Below are 20,808 nucleotides of genomic sequence, written 5' to 3'. Positions count from 1 at the left end.
AGATCCAACTTCAAACACAAAAACCTTATCCGATTTACTTGTCCATACCCTAACCAAGATTAAATTATTGTCCTAACCAAGATTAAATTATTGTCCGATTTACTTATTCAGATTTAAATTAATCCAAATTTGATCAATTAAATACGTCCGAAATCCAATCCAATCCAAATTGGTATATGCACATGTTAAGTATTATGTAAACACCTGTGTTGTCCGACTCAAAACCGACCCGGAACTGATTTTTCTTCTCCACTCCTAAGTTTTACCGCTAAAGATGCAAATTAAATAAAGTCTCAAAAAAGCACTAATTTTAAGTATAAAAATTTAGGACACGGCCTATCTTTGAAGGAAAACATAAAAACCACACCAAGCATTTACTTTAAATGAAGTACTAAACATAGTATACTGCTAGCCATAGCCACACCTGGAAAGGAACTCAAGAAACAAGGTTGTCATTTAAAGACAGCGAGGCCATCCGATCGGTGGGGCTACTAGCCTGCTGCTGTTGTTCGGCAACGTTCTTCAGAACATCCATAGCCTCGGAAACTTTGGCTTTCAAGGCTTCAGGAGACTCTAGCAAGTGCAAAACCTCAGTCTGATCCATCTCTAGAAGCATTCCTGTCACCTTTGCCGCATTATCATGCTCCAATTGGTCCACAAGTGGGTACAAATTCTCACCCAGTAACTACAGGAAAAAAAATCAATGAAATTATTAGTCGAAAAGGCCGGAATTGCTGTTCTAATACATGGATTTTTTATTTTTTTTTATCTTGGAACAGAGGTTGAAAATTAAAAAAAGCGTCAACAATAATAAACATATCCGGAAGTAGATAGCCCATCGCTGAAGTTTACCGTTCGCTGTTGCTCAGGTGTTGCATTAGCAAGAGCAGATGCCAAAGCACCTGTTTGCAATGGCGGTGAAAATGTAGCATCCCTGAAGAGCGGTCCACGAATATCATATGGAACAGGGAGCATTGCCCCAGGAACACCAGCGATGGGACCATCAGGCATGTTTCGACCAGAAGGATAACGATAGCCACGCCCCCTAGGAAGCATCTATTCCTCAGCATTATGAACACAAAAATGTGGATTAAAAAAATGAATAAGAAATCTTAATAAATAAATAAAAATATCAAAATTTAATGGGAGCATGAAACTATTAGGAGTGACAGCAATGACATCACATGGTACAACATATACCTGTGGCGAGTGGATTATAGGGAGTGAATCTTGAGCTTGTTGCATTTGCCCTGCCCCAGACCGTCTACCTCCGGGACGCTGGGTATGTTGGCCTGGCTGGACCATTGGCACAAAAAAATTTGGTCTCATTCCAGGAACAAGTTGCTGCTGATACCCATATCCAGGCTGATATTATTCCAAGAAAGATATCAAACATTAACCATAAAATTTTCCCCAGAAGTCATTAATCAAGTTAACAACTAGAAAGAGACGTATACATATATGTCTGTGTGTGGGTTTTGTGTGTGTGTGTGTGAGAGAGAGCAATAAAAGTAACCTACAGCTTATTTAAACATATACAAGAAACATGAAAATTAATCTTTTTGTTCATAATTTGTCCAGTAGCATGAAGCTTCTTAGGATTTCATAAGTGAGAAAAACTCAATTCCATCTTCATTTAAGAAAATTGAACCTAAAAACAAACGAAGCCTTACAAATCCAGTCACCAGCTAATCCATTTCAGGATGGCAAATAGCAATTGTAAACATTATTTCATAATTCATATGCTCCAAGTATATCTAGTTTCCCTGTGGTTGTGAAACATATGAGAAACACAGGAGGTTCAAGAAGCCTAGTGCTGCATAGTTTTACGCTCTGAGGCGAGCAACGAGAGCATCTTAATATTCAACCACTAAGCAAGTAGTTATTACTTGGTGAGGAATAATAGCAAGTTTAATATTCATTGCCTACAAGAAATAAAGGAATTGAGCATATTAATGAAGCAATAAACTTATAAGCAAGAACTATTACTTGAGATGGAATGATAGCAGGTGGTCCTTGACCATAGAATAGCTGCTGTCCTAGACCTGGAGCTCCCGGGGTATAGATCGGCATTCGAGGGGCTGCTGATGGCACCATTACAGGACGCATCTGTGAAAATTGTGCCTGTACAGAAATCAAAGTCGTATTAAAGCATATGCAGGTGACAATGTATTAGCAAAAAGACTAATATGATAGCTGGTTGTCACTGATTGTTACCCGTTTTCTCTCCACTACAATAGAAAAAATTTCTAAAGGGACAAATCACCTAAGCAGATATGTAGAATGAATGAGGCAAGCAATTTATCTTGAAATGTCCGCCTATGACTCTACTCAGAATCTGACATCGTCGATATGCAAGTATTTACTCTGAACAAAGTTTGGAGGCGGCTACTAAGGATCTGACAGCGACATATATGAATTCAAACAAAATACCTGCAACCTTGCTCTTCTTTCTTCTTTACGTTGTGCAAGTGCAACGTAAAGAGGCTTGTTAACCACCATTTTACCATTCATCTCTGCAAGCTACCAAAAAAAAAGAGACAACTTTCAAACAAAGTAATAAAGTATAAAGGGAATGGCTAGTAGAATAGTTCTAGAGCAGAAAGAAGGTCCAAAAAATAATCATACCGCTCGAGATGTTTCGTCAACAGTTGAGAAGGCAACAAATCCTGATCCTCTACTTATGCCATTAGGGTCCCGCAAAACCTGTTAAAATTTGAAGATGTTAAGGGAAGAGCCTCAAACACAAAGGAAATTCCACGCTTTTTTTTGCTTGTACAAATTCAGTCAGGAAGAAGCAGCTTTGCAAACCTTGCATGAAGTAATGACTCCAAATTTTGAGAATAACTCCCTAAGCCTTTCATCAGTGATGTTGTCATCTAGGTTTTTAACATACAAATTCTGTCCTTCATATTTGTCTAATGCCTGCCTCACGCTGAGCTCGGATTTTCCATTCAACTCAGCGTCTCTTTCAGATTTTTTCTGTGCTTTTCCAACATACCACTCTTTATCATCAAAAACCTTTCCATTGAGAGCCTCAACAGATCGAGCTGCATCATCAGTGCCTTCAAAGTTAACAAATCCAAAATGTCTAGACTTTCCATCTCCATCTCTCATAACTACAGCACTAGTAATAGTTCCATATTCACCAAAAATTTTCTTTAGATCTTCATCAGTTGTTGAATCTGAAAGATTCTTTACATAGACATTGTTGAATTTTGTCTTATCTACATAAGTTTCTCTTTCCTGCTTACGAAGGAAAGGTCCAACATAAACTTGCTTGTCATTCAATAGCATACCATTTAGCTTATTGATAGCATTTGTACCAGATTCTTCGTTGTCGAATTGTACAAAACCATGTCCTTTAGATTGACCCAAAGGATCAGTTGCTACCTTACAAGATAATATATTCCCAAATGAGGAAAAAGTGTCATGTAGAGCTTTGTTGTCAATTGCTCTGTCCAAATTCTGCCATGATAGAGAATTAAAAAATTCAAGAGTGAGAATTCCTAGGAGAAGAAAGCACAAACATATTAAAAACGCGTTCACAAAAGACGATCAAATACGTCATAGAGTGCAAGTACCTTGATGAAAATATTTCCTGCGCCACTTTTGCGAATGGTAGGGTCACGATAAGAATACATTATTCTAATCATTTTGCCGTTGACAGGAGTGAAGTTCAGTGCATCCAATGCACGTGCCGCTGCCATCAAAAACAAAGTCTCAAGGTTAATAATGCAGTGGGGAAAAAAGAAGGAAAAAGAAGCAGTCTGGAAAAAAAACCCAAAAGTAAGTGCATAAGTGCATTGCTTAATTTCAAACATAAATTCATGTATTCTCTGAACTACTAAATGGGCTGGCCAAATTAAGTCACAGCTAGAAGAACAAAGGCTAAACGTGTTAAATAAGCAAATACAAGAATCATGATCACCATCGAAGGCATATCGAGAATCACACATCTAAACCCAATGAGAAGTGAAAACAATATCCTGGAAAACTCAAACCAATAAGGGGTTTTTTGTAAAAAAATATCACATTTGAAGCAATACATCATTTTTGCATAGCTTGAAATCCAACAAACATCAATCCTAAAAATTCACTAAATCATGCAAGATAGAGAACACCCTCAAGAGACTGAAGGCCACCACTATGGGAACTTGTCTTCGATATGGTCAAGGTACTCTAATAAAATGTCAGCTGCAAAAAAGGTATCCTCCAGAGACTAACACTCAACACCTGTTACTTTCACTAAACTACCACAAATGAAAGCCCCACAAGGCCGGGCCAGTTTTCACCTGATACAAACTTTCCAACATAAAAAGACTCCTCAATACTGCCTTCAGAACCACAGTTGCGATAACAACAAATCCAATCGGAACATTCGTATCTTCAGAGCAATATATCACTCGCATCCAATTAGCTATACATCAGAATTTTAATACCAACAAATAACTCAATAACCAATACCTGCCACGTTCAAAATTACATGTTCATATTGGAATCTATACAAACCTACGAGACAGAGACAGAGACTAACCATCCGGGGCGTTGCTATAGTTAACATAACCATAGCCAAGGGAGCGTCGGCTGCTCAAGTCCCTGCAGACCCGGACCGATATGACCTGACCCAGCTGGCTAAACAGATCATACAGCTGCGACTCAGAAACATTAATGTCAAGATCCCCAACATAAAGGGAAGTCGACGAGAACTGACCCCCTCCAGGGCTGGCCACCCCATTTGGAGCAGAAAGCGGTGGCTGTGGCTGGATCTGGACCTGTGCCATCTCAAATTACCTAGAAAAACCTAATGGTTCTGCAGAATCACAATGTAGGAGGAATATGACTAGTAAATATATTGTTTTTTGTGGTTTTTTTCTCTGGGTTGATAAAGCGGTGATGGAGGAAATAGGCACCGCTGAACCGTCGATGAGATGATGACGTAAAACAAATTTTTGGGCAGCACTGGCGGCACCGCAACCGGTTGTGTTAGAGAAAGGTGGTTATATATAGTGTATGAGACTATGAGTAGTTGGTCGTGACAGCCGCCAACCCTAGTTTGATTTCTTTTTCTTTTTTTCTTTAAAGTTTAAAACAGCATATGAAATTATAAATACTAACCTAGAAAGTTACATATCATGATTCAAGAACAACCAACAACATCGGAATATATTCAGATTATACCGAGAAAAACTAGACAACCGTTGTCCTGGAATGAGTTCGAACAGACGTAAATAAATAGAAAAAAAAACAAATATAAATGATTTGAACCAAGTGTCTTGACTTCCTCTTCATTAAGACTTGATGTTAGAAAAACTGATCTCACATGATCTAAGAATCACATAACTTTATACCGTGGATTTGTGTTGTTGGATCAAATCTTATTATGATGATGAAATTAACTATTTTTCTCTCTTTTATTATGAATTATCAGGAAATATTGTTTCCATGATTGAAAACAAAAATAAAAAATAAAATCCTCCCAAAATATTTATTGGAATTAAGTTCTTCAATAATTTTGAAGATAAACGGGAAATATTATGATGTGGTACATCTACTATCAATAATCTCAATTTACTCTACTTAATGAAACTCTAATTTATTCCTTTTATAGATGATTTTGTTGTTAAATGATAGTAAAAGAATTAATAAATGAAGAAAAAAAAACTGCAATAGGAATTCAACTAAAACATTTACAATACAAAAATTGTACCAAGTTTTTACAATTTCAAGATGCTTTCCCTGACACATATTTCATAATTTTAATTTTTGAGGTTGATGATTGTTATGAAAACGATTTTGAACTTTGTTACTTTTATAGACCTCTAATGAGAGGACTAATAGTTTTCATATGTTAATGATGGGGTTTAGTATGATGTCATTTCATTTATATGCATGCATGGAGAACTTTGAGATGATTGTCATGTGGAGTAATTTTGATGGCAGGGAGGATCTTGCCATGTATATATGAATTAGGCGCATTTGTTCAATTATGTGTTTGAAACTATATTCACGATTGAACTTTTATTATGATGTATCCCTTGAAATTCACCATCTAGAAAGTGAATGTTAGGATAGGTCGATCATTAAAATTTGTTACTTTTATTTCATTATAGAAATATCGGTGAGAGGACTAAAAGTTTATATATATATATTATATTGATGGTGTGTAAATAAAATTTCTAAAAAATTTAACATCAATAAAGAGTATGCGAGACTATTTGGATTGTTAGTGCAGAGTGTAAAATTTAAAAAAAAAGAACATATAATATGAAACTCAACCGTAGTAAATTGAGGCAGGATATACCATTGGACCCATAAACACAATCAGAAAATTCTTCATCTATTTAAAAAATAAAAAAATTGTTGAGGAATTAATGAAATTATATATTTTTTTACAGACCCTCTCACAGTCTCACACCAGTCATCTCGATCCCCCATATGCTTGCATGTTTGAATACTTGGCAAATACCACCCGTAACCGGACCCGCGATAAAAAAAACAAAACCAAATATGGGATAGAAAACAAACGGATGTATATTATTACTGTCTAACACTACCCGCTTTCGTCTCTCTCACTGGTTTCATTTCTCAACAAGGTAAAAAAAACCAGTAGCCCTTCCTGCCTTCCATGGACTCCGTAATCCATGCGCAACCTCTCTCTCTCACCCGTCTACGCGCCACCGGCTCATCCACTGCAGCTTCCTCAGCTCACCCGATGCTGTGGCTTACGCCCTCTCGCTCCAGCTGTGGACTACTCTCCCTCTCCTCCTCCTCATTCACCAAAGCCTCCGATCGATGTCTGCAGCCGCGGACACGGAGGCCTTCCCCAATCGCCGCAAGCGCCACAGTGATGGACAATTCTGTCTCGGTCTGTATTTTTATCCACCTATTTTCTTTATTTGAAGTGTGCTTCGTGACTTTGATTGCGTTATCTTTACTTAATCTGGAGGTTTAATGCGCTTAACGGGATGGAAATTCTGTTTTATGTGTGCTTATATTGAAAAATTCATCCTCGAAAACATGAATTAAGTACTTACACTTGTCAATTATGCAAGTATAATTTACTCATTACTGTAGTTTTTGTGTGAGCGTATGGGATGAGAATTTGAACACACACATTTGTGTGCATATGTAGATTGGATTTTAACATTTTTATGCCTCGGTTCATGTACTTTCGCTGCAGTACTTGATGCGGTGAACAGACTACTGAAAATGAAATATTTAGGATAACTATGTTTTTAAAGTTATTCTGAGATTTTAAAGCTATACCATAGTGGTTTATCCACATTAGGTTATGTAATACATTAATTAAATTGATTTTTACCCATAGTTTGTGTTGGGATTCAGAACATTGATACACGCACATCTTGTTCTTTATGCTTTAAGTCTTACATTGCTGGCTACCTCAGCTAATGCTCCTATGGCTTCAAATTTTCCATCATATCAGTACTTGCACAGTAGTTTAACATACATATTCTGCTTATGTTTCTTTTATAAATGTTGTTACTATGAAAATTATAGTAATTACTATTGTTTTTGTTGTTATATCTGATCCTCCTACACATTTCCTTTGTTCTTATTCCTTTTAACATATAAATGATTTTATTGGCCTTTTGATGTACAGCCAAGAAGTGGAGTGTATACGGTTGGTGATTTTATGACAAGGAAAGAGGATTTGCGCGTGGTAAAAGCTACCACGACTGTAGACGAGGGTAGCTACTGCTTTTAGATCATATTTCTACTTTCTAGTATGCCAGAGTTTCTCCTGTGTTTAAGCTTTTCTGTTGTATCTCCTTTGTGGAAACAGCTCTTGAAACTCTTGTGGAATGCAGAATCACTGGCTTTCCTGTGATAGATGATAACTGGAAATTGGTAATTCTACTTGCCCTTTTATTACCAAGCAAATTGTTACTATTCATTCGTGAATTCAACAATTATTATAGATTCATTGATCAGGTTCTGCAAGTACTTACTAATTTGTGGTACGAGATCCCAAACTTGGGCCCTCTAACCCCACATCGGAGGGTGCAGCTCTCGCCCTTCAAAGCTTCTAGCTACAAAGTGAAAAATAGTTTCTTAAAACCTTTTATTTTTCTTGCAGCATTTTTTTTTTTTAAAACAACATTCCAGCTAAGATATTGTCTGTTCAACCTGAAATATAAGCTAAATGATGACAGCTTAGATATTCCTTTGATTGATTGCTTAATATTGAGTCACTTCAATACAATCTCGTTTGTATTGGATATGTCAGTATAATATAATTATGGAGATATTATTCTGCTGAGAAGCTGGTTTTAATGTGATTCATTGTGTTTTCCTCTTTTTTTTAAACATGGTTTGATAATATTTTACATACTGCAGGTTGGTCTTGTATCAGACTATGATTTATTAGCTTTGGATTCCATATCAGGTAATCAAAACAGACTAATCATATCTCTAATTTGGAGTTTGTGACATAGTAATGAGTTTTTATTTTATGCCTGTGGTGTTCTTCAAAATAAAAAATAAAAAAAAATCCTCTTCCCTTTGGTGTTTCTGGCATTTTGGAAAGCTATTTTACACAGTTGTGTTTGTGATTTTTTTTTTTGGAAAATTCTTTTAATCTACTATTTCTTTTTGTTTTCTGTTTTTACTTGTTCCACAATGATTCAATGAATAAGAAATTGCTCATGTATTTCTCTTTTTCTCACTTTGTTCTTATGTAATGAGCAGGCTCTAATCGGTCACTTCTTTCTCGATGTTATATTCAGGTAGAAGAAGTGATAATGACATGTTTCCCGAAGTGGACAGTACATGGAAAGTAAGTGAGAAAATTTTCCCCTGGATCTTCACGTTCATCATTAGGAATAAATTATAGAGATGTGTGCAATTGTGCATGTAGCTGTAGCTTTATGGTGGGCAGAATATTTCTATGTGACTTTCGAACTTCACAATGGAATTTCATAAATCTTCTATCAGCACAGTGACAAGTTCATTGTGGAATGCATTAAGAAAAAAAGTGTTGATAAATGCTGAGCAAAACTCTTGAGAAATCCATTTTCAGCGAATGAGGCAGGAAAATTGGTTTCGAAGGTTGAGGTATTAAAGAGAAATTTACTTGATAGTGAGATCAGTGTCTCAGACTGTACTGTCCTTGCTTGTAGCTAACTTCTAAGGGGAAGAGCAGGGAATCCGTTCTTCCTAATCCTTACCTCCAGCACTTGCCTTTATTTTTATTTTGAGTATCTTCTTGTGGTTTTTTTCTCCAAGGAGAAAAAAAAAGAAAAGAAAGAAAAATGAAAAAATGGAGAGTACATTCCATGGTTTTTAACCACCCCTCCTCTTCCCCTTCTCTCTTGCATGCATATGAGCGTTCTTGTGCTTCTTTTTATTTATTGGCTTTTTATAAATGTTCCAGAATAAGTAATTGGATGACGTAAGATAATTTTGGTGGAGCTTGATTTGATCTTAATAATCACCGTGTGGCATTTTTTTGTATGTCACCGCACTGTACTTGGCTCCTTGCTTAATGTTTCCTTATCTTCTAATAGATCTGGTTCTCAGAGTATCTTTTTTCATGTTTCCTCAAATGCAAATTCCAAACTGTTAGTCACCTAAGTATCCATTGGAAAGCTTAGACATTTATACTTAAGGAGTGGACTTCTTGAAGCACAATTTAATCTCAATTTTACAAGTAATTCTTTTGTTGACAGCTGCACTAGACTATATGAATCATTTCTTAGAAGCCAATTTATAGTATTGGATTGCTGCTGCAGCTGTCAGTGTTATTTATAATTATTTGAGCTCTGAAATACATTGGTTATCATTTTTTCCTATAATTGGGCTTTCCAAAGTTATTTTCGATTTATTAACGAGTCTGCTTTAAAATTTTAGTTCTCTTCTTAATGAGTTATGGTGCAGCATATGGCATTGATAAACTCCATTTTTACTTTGTTATGCTTTCAATTTGCCATCTTTCCTGAGATAAATTATGTTGATGACAACCAGCAGTTTCTGTATTGATTCATGCAGGATTTTACTTTTTTTGTCTTAATTCAGAATTCCTTGTGGTTCAAAGTTACCCTTTGTTTAGTTTATAAGCATTTGATGCTACGTGATGTCAAAAGGTTAACATATATGAATTAATAAGTTGGGTTTGTGATACTTTTTAAACTATGTATGATTGTGACAAAGAGGACAAGGCTCAATCACTCTCTTAGTATTGTAAAATACATCAATGACAGAGCAATGTGGTAAATCTATATAATATACCCATTTATTCTCTCTAATGAAAATAGATAGGATACATGTTTATGTGGAAACATTTGGTTTCTGTGGCTTCGCTAGTGTTAAAATACTTGGCTCTAACCCCGGGTAATGACTGCAGACTTTTAATAAACTGCAAACTTTGCTCAGTAAAACCGATGGAAAGTTGGTTGGTGAAGTGATGACTCCTGCCCCCCTTGTGGTTCGTGAAACCACCAATCTGGAGGATGCTGCAAGGTTCTGTGATCTTTTCCCTCTCTTTGTTCTTTGTTATGTTTGTTTTCTGCAATTCCCTTTGCCTTCATGTTAATACTTGTACCCTAAAAGACATGGATTGTTTTAACTGATTCCAGATTGTTGCTTGAGACAAAATACCGTCGACTCCCGGTTGTAGATGCTAATGGTAAACTGGTAAGGACATCAACTGTTGTCCCTTGACTCTCCCTCATTTTCGTCATTCTTATGCTGGGTTTTGACATGGCATTATGCTTACTCTTGAAGGTTGGAATTATAACACGAGGAAATGTTGTAAGAGCTGCCCTTCAAATAAAACGTGATTATGAAAATAAAGCATAGAGTATCCAGGTATTATTTATGGAACTTGATGCAACCCAACAGTGCGAGCTGGATCTTTTCTGTAATATTACGAGGAAAATCAAAGAATACTTTGAAAGCGCCTATCTGCTTCATTTGTCAAATTTTGGCTTATGCTTGTATATCACATTATTCATAATGGTCTTGGTATAGTATAATTATGAACTACTAGTTCGGGACTATTTGGCATTCTTCTTCCCCTTCTTTATAAATCCATGGTCCCTTATCTCAACAGACAACAGTACCATACAGCCACATTTGGAAAACAGAGATGTTTTGTGAAGACACAATGTCTGATCCATGCTCGCCTTGCAATTCTACTCTGAAGGTACGAATTTTTCCTTCTAATATGCAACATCTGTACCTTCATTTGCATTCATTATGGGGCGGTGGTTGAATTAAAAGTTTTGACACCTTTGGTCCTTCACTGTCGTTTTGGTAGTTGAACTATTGAAGAGACTCGAACTCTCTCTCATACGTATTATTTTCCCTTTCAACTCGTAAATCAATACACTCTGCGGTGTTCTTTTAATGCATTCTCTGCCTAACAAGTAAGAAATGCTATTGTCACACAAAATGACATTGTGGGATATGTTGGGGCGTAGAATATAGATGATGATCGACGTATGTGCCCAACGTAAAGTCTACTAGGTCATTTGGTACTCAATTTCCAAATGTGGGGAGTTAGAATAATTTTGTGAAATAAAACACAAAATGAGTCACATACATACGTCGATCATCATCCATATTCCGCACCCCAACAGGATTGCCAGATGAGAAACTGCGTATTAGATGGGACACGAGAAAGGACAAGTTGTCGGGCTTGTGATTCCTTTTTTGATGTTGTTATATCCATTTATACGCATCCCCACTTGGATTGATTCGTAGAACATATATACATACATATTAGAGTCTATTTTAAGGAACGATATTCCGCCATTGATTGTGATCTAATGGTTTTCCTTTTGTATCCAGACAATGAAGAAAGCACAAGTCAAAAAGGACATATTGGGGCCGTGTTTAAGTCCCTAAAACGGTTGCTAATCGTTCATGCTAAAGTGGGGCGGCGATTTGACAACTCGGGGGTGGATTCTTCCTGGTACAAATCCCAGCAATTTGGACCATAATTTTTAAACCCGATCCGTGTATCGAACCATCTTGTAAAATGCGGCGTATCTCGTCTCCTGTAGCAGGAAACCAAGCATACACGACATTTGCATCCCCGCCACGCCTCTCCTCGGTGGCTTTCGCAAACATCTCAAACGCCAGCAGCTTGACTTGCCCAATCGGACCAGGAAAAGAGTTCCTGTCAATGGAAACCACTTCAGGTAGCGCTTCAAGAAAACGCAATCCATGAAGGAACGTCCTCTTGATTTGATCGTGCACGCTATCCCCTTGAAGCAACCTTGTCAAGCCGCTCCCAAACGACAGGGCCTTCTCACCGTTGGCGGCACTACTATCGCCATCAGAAACCAGCGCATCGTGCTCAATCGATGATTCCAAAACCGAAGTATCACTTGCAGTTTGGCTATCGTCATTATCAAAAGAGTTGTTATCCAAGTCCACGCAATTCCCTGGCATGACCTCAGCGGCAGCTTCGATCGTGATGGGGATTAGCGGAGTTGAATCACTGTTGTTTTCCATTGCCAACTCTTGAATCAGAAAGAGTAGAAAAGTTGTAAAGATTTCTAGACCAATATTTGCCTAGAAAATGTTCGGACAAAACACCGAACCATCAAGGCTGAAGGGTCAAGGTTTTGAGATTCACAGTGAAGGTTGAACCGCGGGTTTTTAATAAATATTTATATTTTAATAGTTATGTACTATATAACAAGTTATATGAGCATACATGTACAATTCAACCTTAATTTTTCTGCAAAAATTTACCAATATCTATAGTAATAAGCAAATCAAATAAACAATTCATAAATCAAATACAAAATCCAAATTCATACACTTCATTGAAGGTAAATTACATATTTGGCCTCACAAATCATTAACAAGAATAAAATATTCTTTATTTTTAAATCATTTTACAATACATGTGAGTTTTCTTTTAACCCGCCGGATCACGGGTTGTCGGGTTTTCTTGGTTAACCAGCGGTTTGACACGGGTTAATGCACAAACGATCTTTTTCTAATAAAAAACTGCGGAGGCCGTCGATTCGCGGGTTTTACGATTCGACCGATGAGCCGGTTCGAGTTTAAAAACTATGATTTGGACTCATATCATCATATACCACCGAAATTTCAATTACTCTCTGTCTAGTGGCCACAATTCACAATCAACAATAGTGAACCAGAAACTACCTAACTTAAAATCTTATGGTTTTAGTTAACCACTGTTAGCATGGCTCTTTGCACCAACTGCAAAGATGTAGGCCATTGCTGCTCCCCATCTCACCTTTTTTCTTCTTTTTTTTACCGAGAAGCCCTAGCCCAACGATCACTCTATCATCCCTGCGTCGGTTTTAAATTCGAGATAGCCACCTCGTGTGCACAATTGACCACCAATTAAATCCTGAACTGAACCGAACCTCAATGCATGAATAAGACTGGGTCGATGCCCAAAATAAGGCTCTTAAACTTTCCCAAGAAACAGGCCCGTGCCATCGACCCTCGAAACCCAAAAAATCCCAAGGAATTACATCTCTAATCCCCGACCTAAGGGATCTTTCACTTCCAAGGCCATGATAGGCCATGATATAATCACTAAGCTAATGCAAGGTTTTTCCCCATCTCACTGTGACTCCTATATCTTCATTTTCTCATGAAAAGAGAGCCCCAAAGCATCCATGTAGAATAAAACAGAGGAGTTGAAGTTAGAAAATATGCTGATAACTAATTAATGTACAATTGAACCTTTTACACAAGGTGAAAATCTCTTCAAGGGAAAGAAGAATTATACCAAGCACTAGTAAGTACAAAATTTAGTAATTTAGCAACCAAAGAGAAGAAGAAAGCCTCATCATATGTTCAGTCATCACCGCCACATCTTCCTCGGCGCATGTTAGCAACCATCACTACGAACAAACAGAAACTGCAGAACAGTAAGAAAAAGACTTGGCTTAAAGTCTCTAATTTGTCTTCCAGTGATCACCATCTAAGTCTTCCGGTTCGGGTAGCTTGTTCAAGTCAACCCGCTCCACCAAAGAATTGAATCCGCCGCTGCTAACCACTGGTTTAGTCTCGTGATCATCGTCGTCATCGTGATGATGATTAACGTCGCGCTGATGATGATGCCGCATAGCAATCTCGAAAGCATCGACTCTGGAGCCGACTTCAGTCGCTTTCTTCCGAATCAAAGCCGCCGACATCTCGCCTCCGCCGCTTACGCTCTCGCCAACCAACAATTCCGGGAAATTGAGCCTGGCAGATGGACCCCTTAAATAAAAAACCGCCGTATCGTAAGCCCTAGCCGCGGCGATTGGAGTCGAGTAGGACCCAAGCCAGATTCTCGAACGCTTGTTAGGTTCCCGAATCTCAGCCACCCATTTACCCCACTTTCTCATCCTTATCCCCTTATAATTCCTCTCACCCTCCATGTTCCCTCCTCGCTTCCTCGTGCCCACTCTCTCTCCTCCTCCTACGCCTTCCATCTCTTTCTCTCTCTCTCTAGAATTCTTATTGGGGGAGTCACCGAGTCAGAGAGGACGTCTGTGGGTTTCTTTCATGGATCGACACGACGGCGGATTGGCGTCTTGATTTTCATGCTAGGAGACTCTGAGGTTTGGCATCTGCGTGAGCTTACACGTCGAAGATGGATTTTGTTTGTTTAAATTTTTCAAAAAGGGAGAGGAAATCCAAATTCACCGACAAATATCAGTGGCAGTGGAGGAGAGAATAAGGGGTTCCTATACGTAGATACACATCTGGGGGGTTTTTTGTGTCGCTATATTAGTGGATGGGTTAGGTTGCACCCCTGCCATTTTATTATAAAAAAAAATGATATTTAGTCCATCAGTTTGATAGCCGATGACAGTCCATCAGATTTATTCTATTGATTTAATCAATGAAATAGTTTTATTTATACTCTTTTATCTCATAATTCATTGTTCAAAATTTATTATTTTAACATAGATTCTATTATTTTTTAAAGTACAATCTATAATTCATTATTTTATTTCTGAATTAATTGTTTTTGAAAATTCCATTGAAAAAAATAATGGAATTAAGATTTATCCGATAAAACTCATTGACAATTAATCTTTTTAAAAAGAATTTTATGCGTTGATTCTGAATATGTAATTTTTTTTTAAAATTTCATTTAAAATACTTGGGCTCCCATAGACTATCACTATATGGACTACCTACAACTACTCTTTTATTACTATGCTAATTGCGAAGTTATATATATAAAAGATTTTTCTCATATATGTGAACCAAAAATATAAACACGAAATTTAATGATTATAATAAAACACAATAAAAATAGATGTTACACATTTATTGTGAGACTCGTCACATGTATAATTTAAAAACAAATTCATATAATTGATTCACATGTGAAAATTGTTATCGTTTTATGTGTACCAAGCAACTGTAAGAATTTTGACTCATGAGGTAGCGCTCCAAAGTAATTTACTAGACGTGAGAGTTTAGGGTTCCCGGGAGCTGCTGTAGTAATAACTAAAGCAGCCCCCGCTGTAGCCCTTTTTGGCTTTAAAATATTTTTTTATTTATTTTTAAAAAATTATATATGTGTAGTATTCGGTCTAACGATTTCAACGACATATTTTTTGTTCGAAACAAAAATCAAATTCATAGCGATCGAAACATCAAATGTTTTGAGTTTATATTCAACGATTCAGAATTGTTATGCATTTTTCAAGTTAAATTTGATTTTTGTTTATAACAAAAAATATATCTATGAAATCGTTACTCCGAATACTACACATATATAATTTTTTAAAATAAAAATAAAAATATTTTAAAATCCAAAAAGGGTTACAGTTGGGGGCTGCTGTAGTTATTACTACAGCAGCCTCCGAGAACTCGAGAGTTTAGGACCTAAACCTCTTGTCTTTTCCAAGAATTAATCCCGTCAATTTGTCATCCAATCAACTGCCTTGCAGGTTTTAGAGATAATTTATTTACTTAATTCATTATCTAAGGAGGGAAAATTAGGTCGGCGGTCGGTGATCAGATACCGTTGGGAATTGACTTTCCCTCCAAGCAGTAACGATTTTGGTATATGAGCATTTCTGCATTTTTTTGTCCTTTGTGAGTGTTTGGTTCTTTGCAATTAAATGATATAATTGGAATTGCACTGCATGGCCCCAATTAGTTAAGGCTGGATGGGTCATACTCCGTTTTTCCTGCTTCCACTTATTACCCATACAAAATTGGGGATTGACTTCATTGGTTCAGTACTATATTATACAATTATGCACTAATTTTATTAAATCGAAAATGATAAAAATCTCAACAGATCATATCACAGTTATCTCACTTACTAAATTGGACACACAAAATCTAAGTGAATTTACGAACTCCACTTGTGATGCATAAAATCTTGTGTGTGTAAATCAATAATTAGAATAATTGGAATATTATCTATTGAGATCTCTATCATAATTATTATTAAATACATATAAAATTATGTACTAGGGAGCAACCCCTTAAATATATACCTATCTTATCCCGAGAATGATAGAATAATATTTATATAATTCAATAACAACAGTAGGAAAAACTGAATTTACGGAAGAGCTCAAGGCTTTCTGATGGTGACATGACATATTCATGCATTCACTCTCGGACCTTTTAGCTTTTGAATAGGTTCATTTTGTATAGGCTTTTAGTTTAATGTTTTTGTTTTTATTCAGCAGACTTAATTTTTTTTCTTTCTGAAAAGTCTCAGACCTGAGAAAACATGAACCACCAAACTCCATAGAGCCAAGCAACTCATTGAAGCTCAAAATAAATTGAAAGTTGCTCCTATCACTCAACCTAGAGCCTTGAGCACTGTACAAGGACGTGCTGTAGGCATGAGTCGTCACCTTTTCGGAGGAATTGTCACAACATGGGCGTTTATGAATTGTTTGAAGTATTTGATTTAAGATAATCTTGTTTCTTTTTGTCAACACAATCTTAAGAGGACATTAGACTATAATAACTCTAGATTTCGCGACCATTATTAGGGCTACCGGCTTTTCAAACAGCTAAAAACATATATCATTATGAGATCAACGCATAAAGCCATAATAAACTAATCTTATTTTAATTGTAAAAAAAAAGGTTCATAATTTGCCAACTACAAATGTTGTTCATATTAATTATGTCGAATGCTTGGTGTCATTGATTGTTTCCAAGCTACGTACAGCAATGCAATGCAATGTATTTGTTTTTGTAGGGTAGGGATCATGTCCTTTAGTTGCAGGCATCATGTCCTGTAATAAAAGTTAATGCAGTTTTAGTCACAGACATTAAGATTGTTTATCAATTAGGGATGGACACAATTTTTTAAATTTTATTAAACAGACTGAACATCTGTAATGGCCTCTGCAGTATTTTCAAAACTACAGAGGACTAAATTTACAATTCTTTTCGAGGAAAAACAGAGATGCGATGGAGAGCGTTCGGTGGGACTTGATAATTATTATTATCTTTACATTAACAAAAGACAATTAGTACCTATAATCTAGGTTTTGTCAGTACGTGGGACAATTTATTTATTAATTTAACAATGAATTAATCCCCCGTTATTTAGGGCACCGCAGATAGAGATACCATGGGAGCTACCGAAAAGAGGGTTGGTACTTCGATATTGGAGACATGAAAACGAGGTTTGTGTTATTTTAGTGGCATTTAGCTGTAAGCTGGTTGGCATTACACCTGGTTTTTTGTATATATTTTTATGGGATCCGAAAGAGAAAGCATTTGTATTGTAAGGGACCACTACAATTCAAAAGGAGAAACCTAGAACTAGAAAAAGCCGTTGTGAGGAACACAATGTCATTGCAACTGTCCTTCCTCCTATGCTAGCCAGCGAACACTCATACCAAGGATAACCTAAATAATACCGTTTAGGCTCTTGCCCATAGTTAACGTTCTCACTTAACTCTCAAAAACTGTTATTTACGCATAGCTTAAAAAATAACGTTATATCCCAAGCATCAAACTAATGAAAATGATAAGTATCCCAATTTATGGTGTCCCAATGTCATTCTAACTTGATGCGACACGCAATGAGTGGATTTATGCGGTTCTCAATGCATGCCACATCAAGTTGGGATGACTTTACAATACCTAACAGAGCCATTAAACCAAAACAAAAATGTTATCGGGATCCCAATCATCCTAACAATTCACCTTTATTCTTTGATTGATGTAAGTGTAAGAGTTTACGAAGATGACGATTGAATCATAGAGTGACATATTAGTCAATAGAATGACGGGGATCCCCATCACTTTTGTAACTAAACACATACACCTAACATGAGGGGTAGGATTATCACGTATAGACTATAATCAAAGTAACTACAAATTACTACACTAGTTTGTTTGCCTTTCTTGCTGGCATTGAATGAGCCCAAACCTTAAGACAGAATAACCATCCTACACTCCACCCAATTCCCACAACTCTTACCAATAATTGAGGCAAAGGAGGGATTTAATATATAATCTTCTGGGCTGACCTTGATATCAATATACCTTCTTCAATAAAATCAACACAAAAGCCGAATACCAAGGCTTGAGAACATCACAACCTTATCAAACATCTTCCATGGTGGCTGCAATAACTTACCTAAATGTTCAAAACATAGCATAGGATGAGGTGCATAGGTCATAGGTTCAGTGACGCAACTAGAGAGAGTACATATCTGATATCTTCGTATGCATGAGACAATTAAGAGGCAATTTTGACTTCTATTAGGTCGTATTTCCATTACAACCAAAATAGTAGCTAGCTAATGTCACAACAGAAACAGACCATCAACTGCCCAGATAAAGATAGATAGGCACATGTCAATTTATATTTGGTTGACTGTCTTAACAAAATCTAGGGATCAATCGTATATTTATAGATAGATATTTAAGACTTGAGAGCTTAATTGGGAAGTCCAATTATTGAAGTAAAAAAGTCAAGTTTAGTTGGATAACTCTAAGCAAAGGGAATGCATTAACTTCAACAGAGTTGACAGCCAAAGCTAGCTATGGTAGCAACCATTTACTAACTTACTATGTTCTTATTTCAATTATAAACACATCATACTCATAGCCTGTTCATACATTGACCTACCCTTAAATCAGCAAGGGAAAAAAAAAAAAAAACAGAACTTTGATAAAGAGACGATAGAAAGCAATGAAAGTTACCTCGGGCTCTGACTTTTGTACTCAGAACTCTTCAAAGGCAGAGGCAAAGTATTTTTTTTCCTGAGTTACCCTATACTGACCTGCAAAGAGTTTTTTGATGCGAAAGAAAGCAGGAACATCATCAGTGTGTTGTTTTAACAGCCTACAAAAAGGGTTGTAAAATTACTGAAGTGTTCTTCGCTTTCACTTGCAATTCTAGCCTCAGAAATAATTTCACTTGAATGAGAAGTGCACGAGCATATTGCCGCACCTCCTTTCACATCTCCCAAGTAATTACTTTGGTTTCTTGCACATGCCCGTCCGGGATATTGCATATCTAAATCACTCAGTAAGCAAAAATCATTATAGACAATCAATAAAGGCTTGGAAAAGATAAAAAAAAAACCAACAATTAAACAAATATAGATTTCTTGAAGGATGCTCCAATCGCATGCTCTCACCAGGTTGTGACGAGTAGAGAATTCTACCTTGCAAATCATTCAGTGCACCGGCCAGATTAGAAGCTCTCAGCTAATGTTATGACATGATTCACATCTAATGTTCTGCAACACTTGGTGGGTGCCAAACTGCTGCATATTTTGCATGCATTCCTAGCAACAGCTTTCCAACAGAAACACAGAAACAAATTGAATTTATTGAGATTTCAATTCATAGGATGAGCTCTGCAGTGCCTTACTATAGAAAATTTTTGGTTCCCTAATCTTCTAGAGAGCCAGAAGCCCAGAACCATTGCGGTGACAATCTCTCACACTTCACCAGGAAGTAATGAAACTAGCACATCCTAATCATAAAACTCGGTAGATTCTTGCAAATGGGTAGTTGTAAGTCCCCTATTTGTGTCACTTCTCTCTAACGTCAATTTTTTTTTACCTCCAGAATCCAAACACCTTTTCCACATTAGCTTTTTCACCAGCAGATTATGAGATCTAATTTTAGAAGCAGCAATACTAAACAGGGACCAAAAACACCTCAAAATAATGCAGCGAAGGTACTATGAAGCATATGTTTCCGTTGAAAACCTTTGCCCAAACAGCAATCTGTGGAACCTTCTAATAAGCAACTTTCAATTGCACAAATTGATCAGCTCATTAAAGACATATCCTAACCTAACATATGCACATACGGCATTCTGGCATTCAACAATATATGCTACTCAATATTGGAAAACAAACATAAATTGTTACTGAAGCACGAATTCAACAGACAAATACTGGTTTCCACACTTCCACATACTACTTTCTCACTCAGCAATACAGATCTGGTGAAACAACTGGACTACTTGATATCTATCAACAACCACAAAATAGAAGAGATGGTGATTCTCAGCAATTACAAAAAACAGTTTATTTGAACAAGTATTGAAACCTGTTCTTACATTTAGTCCATGCATTGCTGCAATTGCAGGCTGCTGATTGTAGAATACCGCAAAAGCAAATGGCTGGACCGACAGTAAGACCAGATCGTAAACATAGAAAATGAACGGTTATATATTCACAAGAATTACACAAGAACTAAGATCAAAATCAAGAACAGTTAGTTAAAAAAACTGTGATCTGTTTCATTATGTGACGAGTAATAAAAGAAAGCAAACCGACAAAAACACAAAAGAAGATTTTGTTCTAACTGCTGACTTTGAATCCTAAGCCAACA

General features: G+C 36.7%; 4 protein-coding genes across 4 annotated transcripts; 1 reads left to right on the top strand and 3 right to left on the bottom strand.

Annotated features, from left to right (window-relative positions):
• Positions 1-275: 275 nt before the first annotated feature.
• LOC119998237 (polyadenylate-binding protein 4-like) lies at positions 276-4,784 on the bottom strand. The gene is made up of 9 exons (XM_038845509.1): positions 4,538-4,784; positions 3,585-3,703; positions 2,812-3,468; positions 2,629-2,706; positions 2,434-2,523; positions 1,990-2,124; positions 1,201-1,365; positions 853-1,056; positions 276-685 (listed from the first exon to the last, which is right to left on the bottom strand). The coding sequence occupies exons 1-9, from the start codon at positions 4,782-4,784 to the stop codon at positions 437-439; spliced, it is 1,944 nt and encodes a 647-aa protein (XP_038701437.1). The 3' UTR covers positions 276-436.
• Positions 4,785-6,554: 1,770 nt separating this feature from the next.
• On the top strand, positions 6,555-11,030 carry LOC120003174 (CBS domain-containing protein CBSX1, chloroplastic-like). Its single transcript, XM_038852099.1, has 8 exons — positions 6,555-6,868; positions 7,625-7,712; positions 7,808-7,872; positions 8,362-8,410; positions 8,751-8,800; positions 10,367-10,482; positions 10,599-10,656; positions 10,747-11,030. Exons 1-8 carry the CDS (start codon positions 6,629-6,631, stop codon positions 10,819-10,821), a joined length of 741 nt encoding a protein of 246 aa, XP_038708027.1. The 5' UTR covers positions 6,555-6,628; the 3' UTR covers positions 10,822-11,030.
• Positions 11,031-11,818: 788 nt separating this feature from the next.
• On the bottom strand, positions 11,819-12,651 carry LOC120003266 (probable inactive poly [ADP-ribose] polymerase SRO2). The gene has a single exon (XM_038852209.1). The coding sequence runs from the start codon at positions 12,481-12,483 to the stop codon at positions 11,893-11,895; it is 591 nt and encodes a 196-aa protein (XP_038708137.1). The 5' UTR covers positions 12,484-12,651; the 3' UTR covers positions 11,819-11,892.
• Positions 12,652-13,655: 1,004 nt separating this feature from the next.
• LOC119981284 (ethylene-responsive transcription factor ERF011-like) lies at positions 13,656-14,742 on the bottom strand. Its single transcript, XM_038824381.1, has one exon. It carries the CDS (start codon positions 14,436-14,438, stop codon positions 13,917-13,919), a length of 522 nt encoding a protein of 173 aa, XP_038680309.1. The 5' UTR covers positions 14,439-14,742; the 3' UTR covers positions 13,656-13,916.
• Positions 14,743-20,808: the final 6,066 nt, after the last annotated feature.

The sequence above is a fragment of the Tripterygium wilfordii genome, chromosome 1 (genome assembly GCF_013401445.1).
Source record: "Tripterygium wilfordii isolate XIE 37 chromosome 1, ASM1340144v1, whole genome shotgun sequence".
NCBI lineage: Eukaryota > Viridiplantae > Streptophyta > Magnoliopsida > Celastrales > Celastraceae > Tripterygium > Tripterygium wilfordii.
Note: the sequence above shows the minus strand (reverse complement) of the source record. Positions and strands in the feature narration are given on the sequence as shown.